The sequence below is a fragment of the Xenopus laevis genome, chromosome 2S, assembly GCF_017654675.1.
Source record: "Xenopus laevis strain J_2021 chromosome 2S, Xenopus_laevis_v10.1, whole genome shotgun sequence".
NCBI lineage: Eukaryota > Metazoa > Chordata > Amphibia > Anura > Pipidae > Xenopus > Xenopus laevis.
The window spans coordinates 72518337-72545202 of NC_054374.1; the positions used below are offsets into that span (position 1 = coordinate 72518337).

General features: G+C 39.0%; 1 protein-coding gene across 2 annotated transcripts in view; it reads right to left on the reverse strand.

Moving 5' to 3' along the window:
* Nucleotides 1-26866, reverse strand: part of map7d1.S (MAP7 domain containing 1 S homeolog) — a 65041-nt gene that overhangs the window by 23098 nt on the left and 15077 nt on the right. For both annotated transcript variants that reach the window (XM_041583978.1, XM_018249490.2), the window contains exons 2-4: nucleotides 6795-7262; nucleotides 4536-4604; nucleotides 1254-1417 (exon numbers count right to left, since the gene is read on the reverse strand). In XM_041583978.1, the coding sequence (XP_041439912.1) occupies nucleotides 1254-1417; nucleotides 4536-4604; nucleotides 6795-7262 (701 nt within the window). The remainder of the gene's footprint in view (nucleotides 1-1253; nucleotides 1418-4535; nucleotides 4605-6794; nucleotides 7263-26866) is intronic.

Genomic DNA, 26866 nt, shown 5'->3' on the forward strand with positions numbered 1-26866 from the left:
CGAGAAATACGGGAAGCATTCAAGAGACTAGGTACTTCTTAGGATAGTGTGACAAGAAGGTTGTTATATTGTTTCCAGGTGTAACAAGATATCTCACCATACCACACCGTACACTAAATTTTCTTTTAGAGGCAATGGGCCAGATGCAAATCAATATGCAAAACTTAATTTCATGGTTTATCACTTGAAAACATATTGGATAAAAACTTTGCTCCCCATGAATTGCATTTGGCTCTATGGAAGGATCTGGAATTGAATAAGCAGAAACACTTCTTTCATCAAACTGAATCTGGCCCAATATTAGGAAGCATCATACACAGGCTGAGCAACAACTCCATGTTTATTAGCTTTATTGTTTGCTATTGTTAAAGGGATAGAGTCTTCATAGTTGTAAAACAACACAAAATGGCAAATCAGATAATGCTTTGTGTATACTGTGTGTTTTTATAAGGATATGATTACTTTTGTGGGATATATCAGCATTAGAGCAATAATCTCATAAAATAAATTATTATTTTTCCATTGACTAGCACTGCAATAGCTTTATCCCTGTTTATGCCCTATTGATATTAGTCAAACTCACTGCTGTGTGTGTCTGATGCCAGTATTCAAAATGTATCCATATATTAACTTGCTATTTAATTGAATGGGGCATTATTATAACCACCTGCCAGCCCTGTAATGTTGTGCAGGCCAGTCTGAAACCTGCAGAACTTCCACCCACTGCAGCCGCAGTGCATACCTATTCCTCCTCCTTCTGATGTCCATTACTTATTTATATATACCTGTGCCTGCCCTACCCCCCATGACATCAGAGAGAGGCAAGAGGGGCACTGGTATATAAGTAATGACAGATTGGTGGGTCAGGTTGGTTTTGGGTTGGGAGAGTGTGGAAAAGGGTCCTAGGACTTATATGAATATGGTTCATAAGCTGGCAAAATTGTCATTACAATGTTCAGTGTCCAAAACCTCTGTTAACAATGGAGTGCTGGGCCACTTCTTGTGTGATTTAGATATCTTAAAAAAAGCAAGGGGAAATGAACAATGTAACTGCAGCTCCACTGAACATCACAGGAACGTGGGCAAAGCCTAATCTTTGGAACTGTGCTTTAACTTGCACATCAGATGGATCATGAACCATGCTGTAATGCTTGCTTAGATTTACCAAGCAATGACACATAAAATAGGAATTTGTTGCTTTTAAGTCATGACTGAAAATCAGTCTATTTCCAGGCCTTATTTACACTGTGTACCTTGTTTTTTTCAAGTTTTACCCGCTGACGTTCCTCAAGCAACACCCTTTTTTTCTCAGCTTTTAGCCTTTGCTCCTCCAACTTTTTCCTTCGATCCTGCAACTGCTTCTCCCGTAGCTGCTTGGCCTTTTCTTCTTTTTCCAGCCACACACTTTTCTTGGCAGCTAAAGGGGATTAAAGACCGTACATACATTTATTAATTCTTTGAGCTGCATATATAGTAGAAGGTTATGGCTCAAAAAGCATTACTAATAGTTATGTAACTAAATTTGAAATCTTTTTGCACTTGCAGATTGGCTACTTCACCTCCATAAAACCTGAGCCACCAGCAGCTAGTGGTCTAAAGTCCAATAATAGCTGGTTTATTTGTGCAAAGTATCTTCTTGCTGCAGTTGTTTGATATGATTTGAGTATACAGAAGGCAAAATATTAATAATAATAATTTGATTGGGGGAATGTCACACTAAACAGAACTGTACTTCGACCCCACACAACTAATCCCGACCCTAAAAATAAAAGCATACAGAAGCCGGGTCACTAGCACAACCATATCTGTCTGAGTGACATTGAGAACTGCAGAAACACAGAGGGCACAGGAAAATTCTGCAGTAGGTGTGGATCGATGTTTGTGTTTGAGATAAAATATTATAAAGCATCAGATCAATACGTGAAATCCGGCAGTTTATAAAATTTGGGTGTATGCCACAAAAGCAGTTTTCATTCCATCACATTTATTTTAGAGCAGCATAGTGTACAAGCACATTATGTCTTATACAAGTCTGATATATCTGAAGAGACTTTACCAGAAAATATATTGTTGTAATAGTTGTAATATTATGGAAAGATTGAGACGCTCACCGTGAAGGAACCCTTAATATGCTGTAGGCAGCAGAATTGTAACTGATCATTGTACCTTTTATTTTTCTATATTTTTTATCTCTGGTAAGTCATTTTATCTGCTATATGGCTGCCAGGCGCATGACTGACAGTTTAATAAAAGAGGGATCAATGTCAGGACATGGTTTTATGAACTTTTTGCCCACTGGTGCTGATTTTGTTAAATTATTTACAAATCCTAACCATCAAATATCAGCAAATTGGCATTATATGGTTGCTAGGTTCCAAATGACACTAGCAACCAGGCACTCGAATCCTAAAATTGGAGTGCTATTCCAGGTCTGTATCACCGGATTGGTGTCAGGTGCCTTCAGGTATCGGGCCCAATACTGCCCAAAGCCCAAAATTGTATATTACAAAGCAAGAGACCTGCGGCACAACTGTTTATGAAGCCTAGGCTTGATAAAGGGCCCAGTGGAGGCCCGAAACGTTGCCGCTTTGTTTGTGAGCTGAATAAATATTGATCACTTAATCAATTGCAACAGTTGTGCCGCAGGTCTCTTGCTTTGTAGCAACAAGGCACTGGCTTGCATGAAAGACTGGAATATGAATAGGAGAGTGGAACAGTAGAAAGATAAATAACAAAAAGTAACAACAATGGCTGTTGGGTCAGAGGAATAAGAAAAAGAAATCATTTGAAATACTAAAAAAAATGAAGAACAACTGAAAATCTACTAAGAATACCCATTCTATGACAAACTAAAAGTTAACTTAAAGGTGGTCCGCTCCTAACTATCTCAAGCCAACACTCAACACTTCTCACAAAAATGTATTATTTGGATATTGAGACATTTAAGACATAACAAGGTAGCATGCACAGAAATAAAGTTCTTAAATATGAGAAGGAAGAAGATTAAGGGGCATAGACCTTGGTTTTTTGCATTTGTAAACAGTGTTTACATGTATATTAACCCTTAGTAATCTTTAATTTAAGAGCAATTCCAGTCACGCAGGGATCAAAGACTTGCAGGCTGATAAACATGCAGGCTGATAAACATACAAAGCAGACATAGTGTGCCTGAGCTACTCCTGTTCCTGTGGCGGCTCCTGGCATCTCTAGTAGACGTGTGAAATATTTATGCCTTTGCAGTGTCCATAGTCCATGAAATATTCATTTGAGCTTTCCTGGCAAGCTTTGTTTGGGGTGTCTGGATGCTAGCAATTGAACCCCTTATCAGCCAGAACATAGTGTATATGTCTAATGTACTATGCAATTAGTTTAACTAATGAAAAAAATACACAGAAAAGGAATATCTAACCTGCATCCCTTGGTCTGCATAGAGATGGTTTACTATACTTAAGAGAACTGCATTCTAACAATCTATTTTACGTTTTGTTCTGTTGCTCTCTAGTTTAGGAATGTATCTGGTTACTAGGGTCCCACATACATCAGTAACAATCCACTGTTTGACTCACAGATTAGGAAATGTACAGGAGAGGGAAATACACATCAAAGCAATAAAATAACAAAAATGTAGAATAAATCTGAATGGACAGTTGCTGGACAAAGAGATACAAAGAATTCAAAAAACACAAAGGATAGAAGAAGGAAATCAACTGCAAACTTTATCAGCACACCAAAATCAACATCATATTAAATGTTAATCCAAAAACGATTATATTTAAAGATTAACTCCTAAAAACATTCAACAACAAAAGGCTTCTGGCTGTTCTTCGGGTGGTGGCACATTGGGAGATTAGTCACCCAGCAACAAATCTTTTCTACTGCGAGCGACTAATCTCCCCAAATGCCTTCCTGCCAGCAAGAATACAAATAGTCAGCGGGATGGCATGTGTATCATGAGGCAACTTCTGACAACTTTAGAAAACAGAAGCGATGCGTATGCCATCCCGCCAGCGATTCATATTCTTGCCGATGGGAAGGCATATGGGGAGATTAGTCGCCCCTAGGGTGAGATTAATTGCCCTTAGGGCAAGAGAAAGACGAGAAGATTCAGGGAGATTAGTCGCCCGGTGACAAATCGGCTCTTCTTCGTGCTACTAATCTCCCTGAACTGCCTCGTGAGCCAACTTCCAGCGACTTCAGAAAACGAAGCACCACGAGTGCCATCCCGCTGGCGATTTAAGATTCTAGCTGGTGGGGAGGCAGTTCAGGGAGATTAGTCGCCCGTAGAAGAGGCGATTCTCCCCGAATTTTCTCATCTGTCTCTGCCCTTAGGGTTAAGACACATAGAGCTACTAGTAGCAGCTACTTTTCACAGCTACAACATAGACAATAGTGATAATTGGCTTAGCTAAGACACAATACGTGTGTTTCAGCAGAGGCAATTCTCTACTGAGTAGCTACTGGTAGCTCTATCTGGCTTTGCCCTTAATTAACAACTGGATGGCTGCAGGTTATATATACCAGAAGCAGAGACTCACCCAAATACTTGGCTCTTTCTTCTCTCCTTTCCTTGGCTTGCTTCTGCCGTTGCTCTGCTTTCTGTGTATCTAGTGGAGAATATACAAATTAAATGAATACAGCATACTTTAAATAATACAGACATACTGCTTCTGTTATAGAGAGAGACTGAAAACCAATGCAGATAAAATTTGAATTTGAAAAGTTGAGTAATATAATGTTGCCACAAGCAAAATGCCACTATGCTCATTCAGATTTCTCATAATTTCATTATTCCCAAATCTCCAGTACATGCTTTAAAGTCTCCTGAAACTTAATTAAGCAGGTTCTGCCAATTTATTAAGACTAATCCACTTTGTATGTTGGCTAAACCATTTATGGTGTAACTAAGTGATTCAAATTGTTCCTTGGGTGCTTTACACACCTACCAATCATAAAATTAAATATTGCTGTTTATACTGTAAGTGGTCTGTCCTTTTACTAGCCTATGTCTACTGGGTGATCCATGCAGGGTCCCGGGGTTGGACTGGGCGAATAGGACACTGGGGGGGAAAAAAAACAGGTGGGCTATAGCCCTTGACAAACCCATACATACACCCCGCCAAAAAGTAGTAGTGGTCCCACTGACCTTCCTCACCCAGATATCAGTGAAGTAAGTAAAAGGTATATGTGGGGGCAGGGGATGGGTAGTGTATTGCAGCATTGGCTCACGACCGGGCCCTGGACATCCCAGTCTGACAAGGATAGCTTCTTACTCTTACTATTTTGCATGTGTAATAATATATGTACATTTTAACATTAAAGGAGAAGGAAAGGCTAAAATTAAGTCAGCTTTATCAGAAAGGCCTACGTATATAATTACTCCAGTTAACCCTCAAAGTAATTCTGCTCCGAGTCCTCTGTCAAAAGAAACACCACAGTTCTTTCCTTCTATTGTGTACACATGGGCTTCTGTATCAGACTTCCTGTTTTCAGAATAAACCACCAGGGCTAGGACTTGAGCTTGCTCCTCTCTCCCTCTCCCCCTCCCTGCTGTAATCTGAGCCCAGAGCTTTGAGTGAGCAGGGAGAGACTGGAAGTGATGTCACACCAAGCTAATATGGCTGCTGCTATCCTAAAGAAACAGAAAGAGCTTTCCTTCTCCTTTAATGTCAAATGTGTCACCATCTGTAAGGAACTTTCATTAGTGCCAACACAGTGCCAGCACTTGGCTACTTATGGTTAACTTAATTAAGCAGGTTCTGCCCATGCAGAAGCCAAATTATTTAGTCTAATCCACTTTGTATGTTGGCTAAACCATTTATGGTGTAACTAAGTGATTCAAATTGTTCTTTGGGTGCTTTACACACCTACCAGTCATAAGATTAAATACTACAGTACACACTTACTCAGGCTATCCAGCAAATCAGATTCTGGCCAAATATATGATATTGAATTCATTATGTATTTAATTTTAATTAATATTGGCCACTGAAAATTTCAGTGAGTTAAAGAAATAATGGTGATCCATTCTAATGCACCCTAAAAAGAATAGCAGCATAGTTGTGGGTGATGACTTATGAGATAAGAACACTCTTCTCTTTCTACAGCTATTGATGTTTCTCACCAGGACAAGCAACAGCCAATGATGACTCCAATTCCAAGCGATACTCTAACTTCTTCATGAAATACTTGGATTCATCACTATGCTGCACTGGACATGTGGAGATGGTATGCAAAAATAGACAAATGTATATTGGGTCCCTTATTCCCATACAAAAAAAGGAGGTAAAAATTAAAAATACTTTATAGCCAAAAAAATATTAGAAAAATATGAAATGATGGAAAATACTAAACTACCAGGTTCATGGAGGTGTATAATGCATTGGTCTATTTTTTGTAGAAGGAGGAGTCTGAAGAGCTGCAACAAACAGCAACTGCTTGGGGTACAGTGCAAGTCTTTATAAATCTCCAGTGAGCACTGGTTTACCTTTAAACACCATTTGCTCTATGGCTGTAAAAATTTCTCTTGGGCTCTAACCCATGACAACCCATCAGATGCTTTCAGTCTTCAAACTGCAGCTGGCTGAAAAAAGCAAAAAACTGATTGATTGATATGGGTTTTTGCCCAGGAACAAATTTGCCCAGCGTTTATAAATTACCCACACTGGACTGTTTGGTATCCTTGATAGAATTTCTAACATAGTTACTTTATCATTTCATGAGATATTTTGATCAACGTTGTTGTTCTGCTCCATACTGCAAAGTTCAGTTTGGGTAACTGCCTAAAATTTACTCACCTGGCTTTTGTCGAGGGCTAACTGCAGAGATGGGAGAAGATACGGCCGGTGGAGATGATCCGTCATATTTTATATTTTGATCTAGTTTGGGGGAGCCAAGTGCCTCAGAAAAAGGTGTTATACCTTCAGTCTGTGGAGAAGAACTTTGACCCTCAGGGGACAACCGAGGTCCTTCTACAATTGTAAAGCAGGGAGCTATAGTTTGAGATGGGGAAACAGGTTTTTGTTCTGCTGGAACAGATTTCTGCCCTGTAGCATGTAAAGGAAAGGTAGCACCGTTATCTGCCATAGCAGAACTGAGTCCATCAGTCTGTGGTGGGGAGCTGTGACTGTGTGCCACTGATGTTGGGGCAATTGTCTCTGTCCTTATTTTCTGTTGATCAGCTTGAAGCCGAGGTTCTGTGTTACATGTTGGGGTCTCTGTAAAATTCTGAGGTACATCTTCTGCTTCACCATTTAATAAGGAATCTGGAGAAAAGTTCAAAATATTTTTATTAGTGAGAGCAGGTTCTCAAGTAGCTAAAAAAAAAAAAAAAAAGCTACAGTACACAAAACAACAAACCCAAGTACCAATAAAGCTATTAGTGCAGAGTTACATTTTAAAGGCAAACTAAAAATGAATATGGTTAAAAATGCCATATTTTACATACTGAACTTATTGTAGCAGCCTAAAGTTTCAGCTTCTCAATAGCAGCAATGATCCAGGAATTCAAACTTGTCACAGAGAGTCACCATCTTGGAAAGTGTCTGAGACACTCACATGCTCATTGGGCTCTGAGCAGCTGTTGAGAAGCTAAGCTTAGGGGTCGTCACAAATTTACAAGCAGAAAATGAGGTTTGTCTGTAATATAAGCTGATGCAAATTGCACTGGTTTTTGAGCTGACATGCCTTATATTGTGACATTTCTATTCTGTATATACAGTATATTTTGAGTGGGTCCCTAAGCTCAGTAAATGACAGCAGCACAGAGCATGTGCAGTGAATCAGCAGAAAATAATACAGGGAGCTACTGTAGGTAACTTTGGAGGCAGAGATCTTCCCTGCTAAATGGCAGTCGTTCCTTGGCCTGGCATAGAAGCCCAAAACACAATGTACAATATTTGTAGCCTACTTCTTAGCATTTTCTTTGTCTTTAACAGATACAAGAACTGTGGAGTTGGCCTATAAAAGGAGGCCCTGAGTGATGCAGCTGTGCAGTCATTGTTATACAGGAAGAGGAAGGGGAAAAAATGAGGGATTAATGCAGACAGAGGGCATGCAACAAATGTAGCAGATATGTCTCCAAAATAGATTTTTGCTGAAGTGGTGATGTAAATTTCCGGGCAATGGCAAGTACTTGACATCAAACAGATGAGTGACAAGTGCACCAGAATACCTTGCAGTACAGCTTATTCCAGTGGACCCTCCTGCGAAGTTAGCGGCAACGTTGCTCTAATAAGGATATCTTTGCTGATGTCGGATTAATAATTTCTGATTATAGTCAGATTTGGCAGAGAAAAAGGGCAACAAATGCAGAGGGATTTTAAGAAAGAGAGTTCACAATTTAAATGTCAATTTAAAATATTTTTGGGACATAAGTCACCACTAGGGTTGCCACCTGGATGGTATTTTACCGGCCTGGCCAGCAAAAATGATGCTTGAGCCCAATGTTAATAATAGGGAAAAAAGATAAATACATAGGAAGGCCGGTATTTTTTTCCAGAAAAGGTGGCAATCCTAATCGCCACTGAAAAAATTGAATGGGAAATTAGATACAGAATATTTAGAGGTAAAGGAAACAAAGGGCACAAAGATCATTTTTCAATGAGATGAGGAACAAAAAAAAAAAAAAATAAGAGAAGCCTTATGCCTTTAGGTTCCTCTTGTGTAAAAAAAATAAATAAAAAAGGCAGCATGTGTGATGTCTGACACAGATCTTGAGCAAGGAACTGCTGACTGCAGCAGTAAAATGGTTAAATCTCTGTGGAAACATTAATGCATACAAGAGCCCTTCTTTTCCCAGTCTGTCAGCTTCATTAGAAATCTTTGCATGTGGCCCACCCCATCAGCAATGACTGAGCCGCAGAATATTTTTAGGTCCTATGTGGCCAATTCTACACAACATTGCATTATCTTTTCACTTAGCCTTGAAAAGATAAAGCCGGTTAAAGTGCCTTTGTACTGGAGTCTGTTACCAGCAAGAGCCCTTAGTAAACACGAAAGAGATCCAGAATCTCTATTGTTTTATTTGTCCATCTCCCCCATGCACTCTGCAGAGCAGAAATATCTCTTAATAAGAATTGTTGTGAGGGGCTGCCACCTCAGCTGCCCATGCATGCATTCTCCACCACAGCTGCCCTCTCTAGGACTGTCAGTAATGCAGCACCTGTCAACTAAGAGAGCTTGTCTAGGGCACATCCCAACTACAGGGCTCCTGCCAGCTGCCAGGCTGGTTACACAGTGACACCGACTAGCTTGTAACTAACCAGCACTTATCCCAAACAAAATGTTCTCATAAAATGTGCGTACACTCAGCAGGCAAAAAAAGGGATTAAATATTCAGAGGCGACATTTCATTTACTGCAGATTAAGGAGTCTAACTGTATTATTACAAGAAGCTTATATGTTAAAAGGAAGGAAATTCCCTTTAATGCTGCTGACAATTTCACAAACATACACATAGACATAAGACAATAGTTACCAAAAAACAAAATCTAAATATATAAAATTTTTCATGTTCTTTATAAAAAATATTCATGTTCTTTATAAAAAATAAAAAAAAAACCCTTAAAGGACACTGTTTAACAGTAACCTTACCTCATATATCTAACTCCCAGCTGCTATCAATAGCTTCCCTTACATGTGCAGTATACATATGTAATTACCACGTGGCTGCCAGCTCAAACTGAAAGGCGTAGGCCAGCTCTCAGCAGCTACAGCAGTCTGCAGGAAGTAACTAGATTTAAAGGGGTTGTTCGCGTCTGAGTTTTTAACTTTTAGTATGATGTAGAGAGCGATATTCTGAGTCATTGGCAGTTGGTAGATTTTTTTTTTTTTTATTCAGGAGCTCTCCAGTTTGCAATTTCAGCAATCTGGTTGCTAGGGTTCAAATTACCCCAGTAATCATGCATTATAATTACAAAGAGGAGTAATAAAAAGTAACAATAACAATAAATGTGTTGCCTTATGGAGCATTTGTTTTTAGATGAGGTCAGTGACCCCCATTTGAAAGCTAGAAAAAAATCTGAAGAAAAAGGCAAATAATTAAAAATCTAAAATAAATAAATAATGGAGACCAGTTGAAAAGTTGCAGAGAATTGGGCGTTTTATAACATACTAAAAGTTAACTTAAAGGTAAACCACCACTTCCAAGTAATATGCTATTTGTAAGCAAACTGTTCTTTCATTAACAAGATTTTACATTAATTCAGGGTGGCAGATTCAAACTACATACATGCAGACCTGTCTTTAGAGCAGTGATCCCCAACCAGTAGCTTGTGAGCAACATGTTGCTCTCCAACCCCTTGGATGTTGTTCCCAGTGGCCTCAAAGCAGGTGCTTATTTTTTAATTCCAGGCTTGGAGGCAAGTTTTGATTTCATAAAAGCCAGGTGCACTGCCAAACAGAGCCTGAATGTAGATTAACATTCCACATAGGGGCTACCAAATAGCCAATCACAGCACTTATTTGGCACCCCAAGAACATTTTTCATGCTTGTGTTGCTCCCAAACTCCTTTTACTTCTGAATGTTGCTCGTGGGTTCAAAAGGTTAGGGATCCCTGGAGGTCTACAAATGTCTGTTTTGCCCTGGTCCCCCCGTCTCTTAAGATACAGGTGGTGTGTACATGGGTGGTGCGCACCACTGGTATAATTGGCAACCATATCTCTTCTTATCTTAAAAACAAACGTTTTAGGAGAAAAACAGAGTTCCCTCTTCAGGATTCCTTTTGCTCGGCATACAAACGAGGAGAGAGTCTCCTCATTCAATATGCATTCCACGTGGTCAGAAAACAAAGAGATTACGGTTACCTGAAAATAGTTTCAGAAACAAATTTTTGTTTTACAGCTTTAAAGTTATTGGAAGATTTGATACAATACAAGTACGTTTTGTACTTGTAGCTATTTCCTGGCACTCACCTGCCGCTCTGCAACAGAAGCATATCTAGCAATAGGGCATTCATTTTAGATATACTCACAGAAACAGAGCTAGTGTCACCCAAAACAAAGTAGGATCAAATACCCTGATCTCAAGAGATGTTTTTTGTTGTCATGCCTACTCCAACCCCAGCCATAGCCTTTTCAAATTCAGGTACATTTTGCCCTGGTGCTGACTCTTTCTGAAAGCACATGACCAGGTAAAATTACCTGAAATGGTCACACCAATATTACAACTAAAAAAATTATGGTAGAATGAATTATTCACAGTGTAAACAGTGTAATTTAGAAAAAAATTATAACAGAATCCTTTTAAGCTGGTCATAAACAGGGTGACAAAAGCTCCTGACAAAAGTCCCACCAGTCCTAGTAGGCATTGGTTGGCTGGGGTATGGGATCCATAGATCCAATTTATTGTTCAGGTTAAAGAATCCAGTTGGACGAGAAACACATCAGTGTCTTGATGTAGTCCCCGCCCTAAGTGTAACCAAAGGCTCCACTGTATGATCCAGTAATTGGCCAGCTTTAGGTGAGGCAATGGAAGCAGGCACATTGTATCTATAAACTACAGAAAAACTAAATCTGAACTTTTTATGGTTAGTGCACATGGGATATTGTGTCACCACCTTAAAGGGGTTGTTCACTAGAAAACTTTGCATAAGAAAACTAGTTGAAGGAATAGTAACACCAAAAATTAACATGTTTTGAAGGAGAAAACGATGTCCTGCACTGGCAAAACTGGTGTATTTGCTTCTGAAACACTGCTTTAGTTTATATAAACAAGCTACTGTGTAGCCATGGGGGCAGATATTCAAGCACAGGATACACAGTAGATAACAGATACATTCTGAAGAATCCCATTGTATACTATAGAGATTATCTGTTATTTGCGGTGTATTCTGTGCGTCCCTTTTCTCCTTTTTTAGCTTTCAATTGCTGCCCCCATGGCTAACACACCACTTTTACCAGTGGAGAATAAAAGTATATTTTCTTTTCATTACGTTAAAAGACTTTCATAGTTTGATGTTACTGTTGCTTTAAAAAGAGCACTGTGTGTTAGAGTCCTGCACGGGTTTTGGGACCCAAACCCGACCCGTACCCGCAACCTGCAATCCGCAACCTGCATTCGTACCCGATTGGACCCGCTACCCGACCCTACCCGCAAGTAACTTATCTGCAACCCGGACCCGCGACCCGCTGACCATCAAGAATCAGGAAGTGCTGTCATTGTAAACCGGAAGTGACATCATCGGAAGTAGACGTGATCAGGAAAAAAAGGAGTAAAACAGGAAGTGCTGTCATCATTGTAAACCGTAAGTGACGTCATAAGAAGTAGACGTGACCAGAAGAAAGGAGTGAATATCGATATTGAGAAGACACGCGGGTATACCCGCACCTGGAACTTCTAAACGCAACCCGCAGGGTACCGCAAGTTTTTGCAGGTAACCCGCGGGTACCCGACCCGCTGCAGGACTCTACTGTGTGTTGCAATAAGCTATACACAAGTCATCTATATACAAGATGATCCATGTGCCGCTTTGAGAAAATAATATGCTAGTTTAGGTAACTACTACCAGACAGAAGAAGGGCGATCGCACATAAAAGAAATTTTAAGGGGACAGTGGATAGCATACTGCAGATGAAGAACCAAAAATACACTCAATGCATAGTAGGGAGTCATTAGATCACATGCATGCATGTATGTGACAAGTGACTGCGAGGTTCGTCACAAAACTAAGGAACACTAATTTCCTTTCTGTCTGGAGGTTTTTTGCAACTATAGCAGAGATATATTATCTCCCCATAATGTGTAGCAATTTAATTTTAACACACTAAACGCACTGAACCTGTTTGATGTCTAAATTAGCACAGGATTAGAGCTGATGTGGAGTGTTGGATTCATCCTGGCAGCATTCATCCATACCTGACCTTCATAGAACCTCAGAGGAGGGTCCTAAAATGACCTTGCTATGTCTATCCTGTGGTGTGACTGCACAGTCCTACTGCTCAAATAACAACCACTGCCTGCAGAATGTGTAATTAACCATGCATAAATACATTAATAAACTTTAATTAAAAAAAAAACAAAACAGTTACAAGTCATGCCAAGATCATTGCCATCTTGTCCACACCTTTTTGAAAACAAGCAGATGTCTGCATTTAGGCATTTAAGCTACTAATAAAGCTATTTATACTTGTTTCGCGTCTGGAAGCCTTGTGTCAGCTCGGCCACAAACTCACTCGACGGATTTTGCCTTGAAATGCAAAGTCTTGTGTTTCTTTGCCGAAATCTGCCAAGTGTGTTTGTGCCAGAGCAGACACAAGGCTTCCGGATGCGAAACAAGAAGAAGACAGTACTAGCAGTCTGTGGCTGAAACCTGCCTGCGGAATTCAGCAGGCTGATTTGACCCCATCTGGCCCTAGCCTTACACATATTTTTGTTGCTTTGTGAATACATTAACTGCAAGGTGGCTAACAGCAACATAAAGTTGGTAACAGGCTTGTGCATAGACAAAGTAAGTTCAAACAGTGCAAATGACCACCAAGGAACCATAAAAATATATTCAATATCATTAGAGGTGCAAAAGGTTTGCAAAATTGAACACAAGAATACTGCTGAATACTACTGAACTTTTTCTTTCACAGTTCTGCAGAAAAAAAATAATGTGAGTTAAACACCACAAGTTCGCTCATCATTATGTGTAGCTCTTGTCTGAGAGCATACAATGTTTTGGTTTATACGGTTAAATCAAGTCATGGAAAGTTATGTCTATTTTTGCAAATTTTAACGTGCATCAATCTGTTTTTTTGTGTCCATTAATGGGGAAAAACTTGTATAGGAGACTAGCAGAAAGTTGAGAAGGGGGTTTCTTAAGGAGGAGACACAAAGCTAAACAGGCAAGCATAAAAATAATGAAGGACCATTACAGACAGTGTTTTAAACGTTAATGGCAACCCAAAAAGAAAGGAGGACAATGGATGAGCCAGGCATCTATCCTGCCTTTGACACCATGGAATGGACAGGCGACAGGGAGGGGGCTCAGGAATATATACACAGCGGCTGAATGATTAATATACTCATGCCACACTTGGAAGCACTCATTCACAGTCCATCATGCAACTCCAGTCAAGCATGGGGGGACATGTGTCCCCTCCTCCCTGCACTATCGACTGGGCTTAGGTAATGCTGGAAGAATGCAAGCACTAACAGTACACCCTCAATAGTAACACTTACCAAAGTTCTCCTTCAAGAGGCTGTGCAAAGTACTTTACTTAAAGCCTTCTAGACTAGCCAAGACAGTAACCAACGTATGAAACTATTTTTGAGGCACACAAAAAAACCAAACATCTTTTGTACTTTATATCTCAGTGCAGTGCCCTATTCAACCTGGCCAGCCACCTTGCGGCTCCAGCCTGCCACACACGTGTGCATGTGCTTGAGCACAAAATAACAGAAATCTTCTGCATGCATAAATGTTCAACCCCCCTAAAGTAGAGCCACCTTTTGAAACCTGACACAGGTTTTGCTCAAGAATATCCCTGTATTTAGCACATCCATCTTTCCCTCGACTCAGACCAGTTTCCCAGTCCCTGCTGTTGAAAAACATCCCCACAGCATGATGCTGCCACCACCATGTTTTACTGTGGCCATGGTGTTCTTGGGGTGATGTGATGGGTTTGCGCCAGACATAGCATTCTCCTTGGTGGCTGAAAAGTTCAATTTTAGTCTCATCTGACAGAGCTCCTTTCCGTCATATATTTAGGGAGTCGCCCACATGCCTTTTGGCAAACTCAAAATGTGCCTTTTTATTTTTAACTTTAAGTAATGGCTTTTTTCTGGCCACTCTTCCATAAAGCCCAGCTCTATGGAGTATACGGCTTATTGTGTTCCTATGGACAGATACTCCAGTCTCTGCTGTGGAACTCTGCAACTCCTTCAGGGTTACCTTTGGTCTCTGTGCTGCCTCTCTGATTAATGCCCTCCTTGCCGGTCTGTGAGTTTTGGTGGGCGGCCCTCTCTTAGCAGGTTTGTTGTTGTACCATGTCAGAAAAAGTGTGTTTATACTGACAGATTGTGAGACACTTAGATTGCACACAGGTGGACTTCATTTCACTAATTATGTGACTTTTGATGGTAATTGGTTGCACCAGGATTGTTTAGGGGCTTCATGGCAAAGGGGGTGAATACATATGCACATGCCAATTTTCAGGGTTTTTTTTTAATTCTTTTTTTATATAGATTTTTCACATTTTTCTCACTTCACCAACTTAGACTATTTTGTGCAGAACCATCACATAAAATAAGATTAAGAAACGTTTAAATTACAGGTTGGAATGTAACAAAATGGGTAAAAAGCTAAGGGGGTGAATAGTTTTGCAAAGCAGTGTAGATAACTTCTGTACGGCTTATTGCAACACGGAGTGCTCCTTTAAAGGAACAGTAACATCAAGCAATGAAAGTCTTTTAACGTAATGAAAAGGAAATATACTGAAATGCTTCACTGGTAAAACTGGTGTGCTAACGTCAGAAATTCTATAATTGTTTATATAAACACTCTCTTGTGTAGCCATGGCGGCAGCCATTGAAAGCTGAAAAAGGAGAAAAGGCACAGGATACACAGAAGATAATCTCTGTAGTATACAATTGGATTCTTCCGAATGTATCTATTATCTACTGTATATTCTGGGTTTGAATGGCTGCCCCCATGGCTACAAAGCAGCTTGTTTATATAAACTATAATAGTGATTCTGAAGCAAAAACATCAGTTTTACCAGTGCAAGGCAACACTACATTATAATTACATTTTTTGGTGATATTGTTCCTTTAAGACAACTGCACCTATTCCCTATAAACAACCAACAAATTTCCCTCATTGCCTTGTTGTTGTTAAAGGGATACTGTCATGGGAAAAAAAACATTTTCCGAAATGAATCGGTTAATAGTGCTGCTCCAGCAGAATTCTGCACTGAAATCCATTTCTCAAAAGAGCAAACAGATTTTTTTTTTATATTCAATTTTGAAATCTGACATGGGGCTAGACATTTTGTCAATTTCCCAGCTGCCCCAAGTCTAAAGTCTTCTGACTAAAGGTGGCCATAGAAGCACAGATAATATCATAATATACTAATTTTCATACAATATTCAGTGTGTATTGTTGTTGATGTTACTGGTCCTTTAAAACCATACAGGCAGTTTTGTTTGTCCCTAGGTGTTTACTCTGGTAGAGAAACATTTTGATCTGGGGTCTCCAACCTTTTTTTACCCATGAGCCACATTCAATTGTAAAGAGAGTTGGGGAGCAACACAATCATGAATAACAGTTCATGGGGGTGTACAATATGGGCTGCGGTTGGCTATTTGGTAGTCCCTACGTGCACTGGCAGACTAAAGGAGGCTGTGATTGGCAGTGCATCTGGTCTTCTTTGCCTCCAAGCCAAGAATTAAAAAATAAGCACCTGCTTTTAAGAGCAACAGCCAAAGGGCTGGTAAGCAAAATGTTGCCCAAGAGTCACTGGTTGGAGATCAACAATTTATATCATAACCTTAACATGTGAATGATTTCACATTTTCTGCAAAGCACTGAATAATATGTGAACACCATGTATAAGAAATTGAAAATAATAATGCCAACTGCAGTTCAGTAGCAGCTGGAGAGCCACAAGTTGAAATTCACCTTTCTATTATTCTGATCATTCTACACTGAGGAAGTGCTTCAGTCCAAACCATAGTAAGAACAATTTAAATAAATAAATACGGGTATTTGCTAAAAGTTCAAAATCAATAAAGCAGTGAGAAAGAGGGATCACAGTAATTATGGGATAACTTGCATTATTATCATCCTCTATTTGTATAACAAACATATTACACAGTGCTTTTTGGAGGTTGGTCATCAGTCATCACTCTTCTTATTAAATGACATGACCTGGAAGTGACACACCCCACCTGAGGGTATGTTTGTCTTTGCATTAACTGTACCTGTCTACCCACCTAGACATGAGTCAAAACAACTCACTTCCTGACCCTCCCCAAAACACGAGACGTAAGAACAGGCTTTTGTATGGAAAGATAAGTAAAGCAAGGGAAAGGGAAACATATGCAGATCTGGATTTTCTTTTTACGGAAAGCAGCGAGCTAAAACATTGTAGCAGCTCTCACCCTAGGGCAGACATGGCCTGTCTATTTATCAATTGTTACTGGGCTACAACTCCCCGAAACCTCAAGCTGAAATTGGTGACACATGCTGTATATAAAGCGGGAGTAGTTAACCAACTTCTTACTCATCGTGTGTTTTATCATATTCTTGTGTAGCTGGCTGCTCTGCCACTAGTACAATTATACATTAACAATGGGAATACAGTAGGTACAAATGGGAAAGCATCAACACTCACAGGATTTGTATGGAAATCCTATCTTAATAACTTCCTTCATATAACATTTATTATCACTACTAATCCAATATACGAGTCTCACTTCACTTAGATAAGATATAAGCAAAATCATTTTTACAATAACTTTTCCCAAACAAATTCTCCCCCAGGCATTCAACACAAGTGTATCTAAATGGAACTGTGTATTGAGTGGTTTTGTTAATGAAGGACATTGCACAAACAGCTCATGTAGCCCATGACTTGTTACCAAAGGAAGAATCAATTCCTGTGTGCAGAGATCGCCCCCCACCCCTTCCAACCCCATCAGATTTCCCAGGGCTGAGCTCATCTCCTCCCTTCCTTTTTTTTGTGTCATGACAACTGGTGTAAGGCACTGAATATTTCTGCACATTTATATGGCTGCACTCCCCTCTATATAAACATTCATACACTCCCAGCTTTCACAATAAAAAAGACTAGGAATTATTAAAACCATATTTGCCTAGTCTAATGATGCTTCAACTTAAGAAAAACTAAAAACTTTGGGATGCATGCAATTATGCTACTGGCACAGCAGCCCCAGCCAGGGAAGCAAATAATAAAGTTCTCTCTTGTAATAAAGTGCTGAACTAAGGACCAACATAGAATGTTTATTTTATAGTGCAAGTCTAATGGAAGAGAGAGAAGCTCTTTAAGGAGAACTAAACTATAAAAATGAATATGGCTACACTGAACTTATTGCAGCAGTCTAAAATTTCAGCTTCTCAATAGCAGCCATAATTCAGGACTTTAAAACTTGTCACGGGGGTGTCACCATTTCGGAAAGTGTCTGCGACACTCCCCAGCTCAGTGGGCTCTGAGCAACTGTTAAGAAACTAAGCTTAGGGGTCGCCACAAGTAGAAAATGAGGTTTGCCTGTAATATAAGCTGATACTACAAGACTGATGAATAAATGATGATGCTAATTGCACTGGTTTCTGTGCTCCCTTATATTGTAACATTTATATTCTATGTATATTTTGAAATCTGCCCCTACACTCAGTAACTGTAGCATGTGAAGTGTATCAGCAGAAAATAAGTTGGGGGATCTACTGGGGGTATCTTACAGGTATAGCTCTTCAGTGCTAAAGGGTTGTGGTTGCCTTGGGCTGGTACAGAAGCCCAAAGCATAAAGTGCAACATTTGTAGCCTATTTCTATAGTTAATCTTTAGTTCTCCTTTAAGGTGTCCATACACACACCGATATTTATCGAAATGAGATTTCATACAATATTCATGCGTGTATGGTGGGGGACAAGGCAACCAATATCAGCAAAAGCCTTGGATATCATCTCCCTGATCGGACAGGATGGAAACGCATTAACGTTAATGCTGAATTGTCAGATAGTTCTGTTAACTATGGTGGTGGGAAAGATGATCATTACAATCTGTATGGCCTCCCTTTGACCTGATAAAACCTGGAGGCATTACATCAGGGCTGTCTAACTGGAGTTCACGATCAAGTGAACCTGCCCAAAAGGACAGAACTCTTTGATTGACATCACTTTGCCTACCTACATGAAGTATGATGGATAAGTGTCCTTTACTAGAAGGGAAAGTTGGAGAGCATTTGCCAGAAGAAAATTAGGGTCAACTTAGTTCCTAAAAATTCCTGTCTAATGTCAGTATCTGTCACAGGTAGCATGTTTGCCATTTGCATGAATCGAACGATGCTGCAGTTGGGTACAGGCATTTACACAAGACAGATACACAATGCCAGTCTGTGCATGGGCAGATGATGACGAGTTTTTCAATGATTGAAACAATAAAAAGCTGTCATATATGGTGCCTTGTACCCTCACTGTCCAATCCGCCCATGGGTCAGAGAGCGCACCTGATCAGCCAGTCCATGGCCACCTTCACACTTTGCTTAGTCTATAACAGTTTGTTTACACATTGAATTTGTCACTGGAAACACTCCAGGGAATACAATAAGATCAGGGAAATGCATTTTTTTCTGTTAATGTATAATTTAAAATCGCATTACTATAACTAAGCAACATATTTCTTTGTTGATGTACTCATAATGTGACCAACACCAGCAACATGATACAGATCGTTGCAAGTTGCCTATATGCTGTGTTTTGGTTTGTGTCTTGGTTTTCTTTGAGATTGAAACATTACCGAATACTTGCCTAAACTCTGAAAGGCTAGAAATGTAAAACGTAACGGGTGACTACAGTGAATGGCACAAAAGAGTCTCCCATTTAGCCAGGTGGACTTAATAACATAGTCAAACTGTACAGAGGAGGAATGATGTGCTGTATAATAATCTGTCATGGTTTAAAACAAACAATGACAGTAATAGATTTGCTTGCTGGTTTTCCTGCCACTGAAAAATCAAATCTTAACGCCTCACTCATGGCGATATGGCTTAATCACAGGAAGAGGAGAAGGGCAACTGCAGCAATCTTAATGTATCATATGGCTTGTCATTTGTTAACCTTCCCTCGTGCCATGGCCTTTAAGATACTAGGAACTGAGGAAAATAAATATTTGTTGCAGAGATCATATGTATTTCAAATGTATGGATAAAACACGTGGGTATTTTTTGGCCTTTTTATTGACCGTTTGAGCCACAGAAGGACAATCTACATAGAACAATATATAGTATATCAATGTATAGTATAACCCCAATGTCACATGACATTATGGGGCACATTTACTAAGCTCGAGTGAAGGATCCAAATGAAAAAAACTTTGAATTTCGAAGTATTTTTTTGGGTACTTCAACCATCGAATAGGCTACTACGACTCGAACGATTCGAAGTAAAAATCGCTTGACTATTCGATAATCGAAGTACTGTCTCTTTAAAAAAAAACTTTGACTACATATTTCGGTAGTTTAAACCTACCGAGGTTCAATGTTAGCCTATGGGGACCTTCCCCAGCACTTTTCTAAGTTTTTTTTGAAGAAAAATCCTTTGATCGATCGCTTAAAATCCTTCGATTCAAAGGATTTTATTGTTCAACCGAACGATTTTTACTTCCATTGATCGAAGGATTTGCGCTAAATCCTTCGAATTTGATATTCGAATTCTAAGGATTTAACTCGAGGGTCGAATTTGAGGGTTTATTAACCCTCGAAATTCGACCCTTGATAAATGTGCCTCCCCATGTACTGAATTTTATCAAAGTTTCAAGCTTTAATTCATGCATCAGTTGTGCATCTATTTTCAGTTGGATGCATATAACTTATTTGTATTTGTAGATGCAAATTCTACTGCTGTGTGAGCACTATCTATACATCTCACAATATACTTCATTGGTGCATATATAAACACATTTAAAACCCTATGAAGCATTTTGGTGAAATTACCTTATTGCTATCTTTATTATTCATATTTCACATATTATTCATGCACAATGAATGTCTGTCCAATAGAGCATACAATGGTACAATGTTTGCTTTTGGCACAGCAAGAGTAAACAACTTTGTCATTTGGCACAGCAATGTGACACAGAAATGATCAATAATCAATACCAATTCTCCCACTGATCCAACAAATAGACTATCCCTGGTTGCCTTATTTTCAACAAAAAATATTTGCATAATTAATAAAAATATAATTCTATCATTGATACAGATAGTGATTTCAATTGCAGTTACAAACTGCATCAAACCACTGAAAATCTTTGATGAATATATAATAGAAAGTTGCTTAGTACCATATATATTCTTTCACTATGCAGGAAACCGTTTTTTGGGTGGACGACACTTTTAATTAAATGGAACATTTTTTTAAACTCAATTACCTTCCCCTGTAATAAGGAAATGTTATTTAAATTGAGGCAAGCATTGTATAAATTCCCTCCAATATTCTCCTAGTTTTCTGTATCTCAGGCTTACAAATAAGGCGGTTGTATTATACAGTTGGTTGAATTGCGACTATAAATTTGATGAACAGTCTTCTTCTCCAGTGAGTGAACTGAAGAAAAACGAAGGAAGCTGGAAAAGGAAATGACGTTCAATGTCACTGTTCGCTGGACTAACTAGAAATTTCTAGTGCAACAAAAACCTTATTCATTAAATTTATAGCGTATATCTACGTCAAAGTACAGGTATGGGATCCGTTATCTGGAAACCCGGTATCTGAATTATGGAAAGGCCGTCTCCCATAGACTCCATTATAGGCAAATAATCCAAATTTTTAAAAATGATTTCCTTTTTCTCTGTAATAATAAAACAGTACCTTGTACTTGATCCAAACTGAGATATTATTAATCCTTCCTGGAAGCAAAACCAGCCTACTGGGTTTATTTAATGTTTACATGATTTTCTAGTAGCCTTAAGGTGTGAAGATCCAAATTACGGAAAGATCCGTTATCCGGAAAGCCCCAGGTCCCGAGCATTTTGGATAATAGGTTCCATAACTGTAGAGGGAAAAGGGAACATACATGTGCCAGCCCTACATATTTTACACTGACCATAATTCACAGAACTGTATAAATGTAGAGAATACCCATATGCATTAACCCTATTTGAGAGTTCCAATCGATACCAATGTGGACTGCAGCCATAAAAACACAGGCAAGCTTTGTAAACATGGAGCCCATTTCCAAGGGCTTAACAGTCTTATTAAACGGTAACCATGTGGGCACTTTCAATTTTAATTACACTGGGCCTGTGCAAAATCCCATAGCTACACAACATGGAAAATCAGCAACCTGCTCTAATTTACTGTGAGTAACCCTAGTTGTAGGCCTGTTGCTTGGGGTATTTGAAAACTAAAAATAGCCCTGTATCAAGTAAATATGTAAAAACCCAAGCTTATTTACAGTTAGTTTAAGCTTTCATTAAATTAATATATTTTGACCAAGACATAACCTGTGAGCACATATTTTATCCAATACATGGGCATCTGGTATTATGTGGACTGGACCCAGGTGCAGTTCTTCTGATACATGAATGTCAGGGGCAGATTTACTAAGGTTCAAATGATAAATTCGGAATAAAAAAAATGTTTTTTTTTTGGTCAAAACTCACAATTTCGAGTTTACAACCAAGTCGAATTCTAATTTGAATGTGAGATTTATCACATCTCGACCCTGGAAACAGCTCTAATTCGATACTTTCCCACCTAAAACCTGCCAAGTTCATGTATAAGTCAATGGCAGCGGTCCATTGAACCATTTGAAGATGTTAATAACCTTCCTGACGGTCAATTTTTTTTTTCGAAGGAAAACTTGATTCTAATTTTCAGGTCATTCCTATTTGATTGAATTTTAGACGTTTGGGTTTTTCATAAATAACTTCATATTCAAATTATGAGTACATTAGATTTTATTAGAGTTAAAAAAATTCACAAAATGTGGCCGTTGATAAATAACCCCCATATTGTACATGTAGGCTACAACTGGGTAATCTAAAAGTTAAACATCTGGGAGTGCCACACAGACTATATATCATTTGTACAAAAAGACTTACAGTGTCTCTGCCGCTAACTCGCCATGACTAAACAAAACCCTCTGCAACCCCAGGATTTACAGCTATGTACTGAGCACAGGATCAATGGATACAAAGCAGCAACAAGGACAAGCAGGATTCTCCAGCTCAAAGTGTGACATAGCCTGATCACTATGCAGTGCGTATTGCTAAAACCAATACAGTAAGAACATTGAGAAATGTGCCAAAAATCTAATTCATTGTAATTTGTTAAATTAGGACCACTGGATTTTTTTTAAAAAAAAAATCAAGGTGTCAATTACTGAACATTCACTGCATATCAAATCTGATATTTCAATTATAACCCCAGCCTCAGTATACTAGACAAGTGGAATTAAAAACAAACAAAAATAAGAATTATTAGTGCAGGTGTTTGCAAACTGATACATTGTGAAAACATTGTGACCTATAACTCCCAAAATAGTGGTTAGCATATTTTAAGGTTCATAATCATTGGTAGCTGGTGAGGTGTGTTTTTAAATGGACACAGAGTATACGGCAGTGCAGCACCGAGTCCATCACCACTGTGCATCACATATTTGTCCTCTCAGCTGACCAGGGAGCTAAAATGATAGAAAGCCAAACTAAGAATTGGCAGGTAGATGAGACATGTGGCTTGCCCCCCACTCCTTTGCGTCCTAGGCACGTGCCGATTCTGCCTACACCAGCTATAAGTAGTCGAAATCCCTATGCGTAGACAAACCTCAACATATGCCTGCAATATAGTAAGGCATGCAACTATATGACTTCAGCTTCGCCACTTTCTGTACAAGGTACTTTTTGTCACTGGAAATACCCTGGTTTTGACCGTGACCAAAGGCACCAAAGAAAGGTGGACAATTTGATTATGGTGGGTAGGTATCTGTTGAATGCATGTAATAAGCAGCATGGCTAAAAATCAATATAAAAACTCAGGGTTTACAATGATTTTTACAAAAAAAAAAAGGTTAAAGGAGCAATATACACATGAATTCAACATGGGACAAATAAATTACATTTTTTTTTAAAAAAAAACCCATCATATTTAATATAAAAGATCATTGTTTTGTTTCAGCATTTACGTCCTCCTGCTCTAATCAAATTTAATTGGTGGTTTCCAAACTCTGGGACTCCCCACGAGGGGAAACCCAGTGCCTGTGACTTGAAGTTTAGGCTGATATCTATGGAGAATGTGTATTTGTTTTTCTAGATACACCTGGAAGTCTAGCCTGAGGACTATGTGGCCCACACTTATTCTCCGTTACAGATATTCTTTAAACAGTGGCTGCATTATCAATAAAAAAAAAAGTTTTCAGAAGTTAGCATCTTTGTTATGATAGTATGGGGCCCAAGACAAATGCTGGACCTCAAAAATAAGGGGACCATTGCCCACAGCACATATTTATATAGCCTGAACTATTCTTGCTTCCATATATTTTATCTTAATGAATGTTCTAAGAATAACAGGCTCACCCATCTTGAGGATATTCAAATCCCAGTCGTATTTCCATCACTACAGAGTTTCATAAAATGTGAAAACGACGCCTTTCATAAAACCAAATAACTGCACAGGCATTCAATCAGCCGGTCATTTTTTGTGTGGATGGACAAACTAGCACCTATCATACTTTGGCTTGAATAAAACTCATTGGCAATACAAGGGAAGATCTGTGAGGTCACCAAAAGCTTTGCCTAATTTTACCTACCAGATAGTGGGATAAGCTGACACAAATGGGGCCCCATGCAAACCTATTGAAACCTATCCAAGTGGTCACTGAAGGATTTCCAACTTTCCTGATCAATTGATATCATACATACATATGCTAGCCCAGTGATCCCCAACCAGTAGCTCGTGAGCAATATGTTGCTCTCCAACCCCTTGGATTTTGCTCCCAGTGGCCTCAAAGCAGCTGCTTATTTTTGAATTCCAGGCTTGGAGGCAAGTTTAAGTTGTATAAAAACCAGGTCTACTGCGAAGTGAGCCTCAGTGTATGTTGACAATCCCCATAGGGGCTACCAAATGGCCAATCCCAGCCCTTATTTGGCACCCCAAGAACATGCTTGTGTGGCTCCTCAACGCCTTTTACTTCTGAATATTGCTCACAGGTTCAAAAAAAAGTTGGGGATCTCTGTGTTAGAACATGTTGTTATGGATAATGAACTTTGGTGCAAGAATATAAGAGGTTTATTGGCCAAATGATCTAGTTAAAGGGGTGTAAGTTTATACACAGTTCAGCTGACCAGACTGTATGAAAAATATGTAGCCAGCACAGCAAGTTAGTCATTATGAAAATAAAATCCAAGCAGAATCCAGACATATCTTAAGATTTGTTTGTGCATATGTCTTTTAAAACTAAACAACAGATCACAAGCCTCTTATTTTTTAGACGGCTGTTTATATAGCTGATTAAGACACCTAAGCACTTGCAGGCACCTTGCATTTTCTGCGGGATCACACATATTCATATGACTTATATAAAAGTCTTTGTAATTCATGAAGACATTAAGTTCAATCAGTTACATTAAAATATCTAGGAAGTTGTACCAATATGCTTCTAACATTTACATTTTTCCTGATAATGACTAAACAGGGCTGAAACTAGGGATAGGCAGAAGAAGCACATTGCTATGGAGCAAAGGTAAGGGGTGCCAGACATGTACTTAATGTGCCTGGAAGACCCTAGTCTGAAGCCCTTTCAGAAGAGAATTTCTCATAACCCTCTACCTTTCAGGCCTTTTGTCCCTCCCTCACCTGCGTGACACTGCAGGAACATGCGCGGGGGAACAGTGTGATGAGACATATGCCTTTGTGTCTTGACCAGGCCCTGTGACTACGGGTACATAGCTTCAGACATTTTTACTTGTCTTTGCACTGCAATGAATCTTCGTGTGTTACACCACATGGCAACACAGGCTTTGAAATTAAAAATAATTACAAGCAATTTTCCAATATAAATTTAGTTATAATAAATGTAAAGTTCAGTTGTTTTCAGATAGTTTACCAGAAATAAAGACTTTTTTCAAATTACTATCTACTTTCTTTTTGTGACAGTTTTTTAAAAATTGAAGTATAAAGCAGCTGGGGGGGGGGGCACCAACACTGTAACTGTTCTAAATTGATACATCTGGTTGATGTATTTTTTTTAGACAGCTGTTAGAATTAATCTAATAGTTGCTAATACTCCACAGATGCTGCTGAGAAATGTATCAACTAATTGTATCAACTAAATGTAGCAAATTTGAACAGTTTTGAATCTGCAATGCATTACTGAGCTGCCCAACTGAAACACCCGAAGACAGGAACATTAAACTTACATTTTGGAAAAACAGTAACAATTAAAAAGTAATTTAGAAAAAAAGCTATATTACTGGTGAAAAATGTGAAAACAATTGAACTGGAAAAGGTGTTTGGAAGGTGAACAACCGCTTTAAAGAAATGTGCAGATGCAATTGCTATTGAAAGCAATATTATCTGTCTTGGTGTTTCTGACATTTGAAACAATGTAGTTGAAGCCAGCTGATTAAGGACATGACTTACTTGAAGAACTGTCTCGAGCTACATTGTTTTAAAAGTCAGAACCCTTTTACCTCCCCTTTAAATGTAGTTCTCTGAAGCTGCTGTAATTTCCTTAAAGGGCACCTGTTGGCTAAATATATTATCCCCAACCAACTACAGTTGGGGTAACAACCTGTGCGTGTCCTAGCTTTAGGCTCTATTAGCCTGCATCTTTTGTTGGGGATAATATATAAAGCCAACAGGCGCCCTTTAACTCCCTTCTTGAGGGACATATTAATGAAATTAATACATCTAAAAAATAACCAGTGTCCAGATTGCAGGTAAGCAATTCACAAAAATAGCAAAATACATTTAATATGTCACAAACCAAATCACAGCAATTCCCCTCATCCTTAAATATAATTTACATCTCGAATCTTCATCAATCAGTGTACAGCAGTGATCCCCAACCAGTAGCTCGTGAGCAACATGTTGCTTTCCAACCGCTTGGATGTTGCTCCCAGTGGCCTCAAAGCAGGTGCTTACTTATGAATTCCAGGATTGGAGGCAAGTTTTGGTTGTATAAAAACCAGGTGTACTGCCAAACA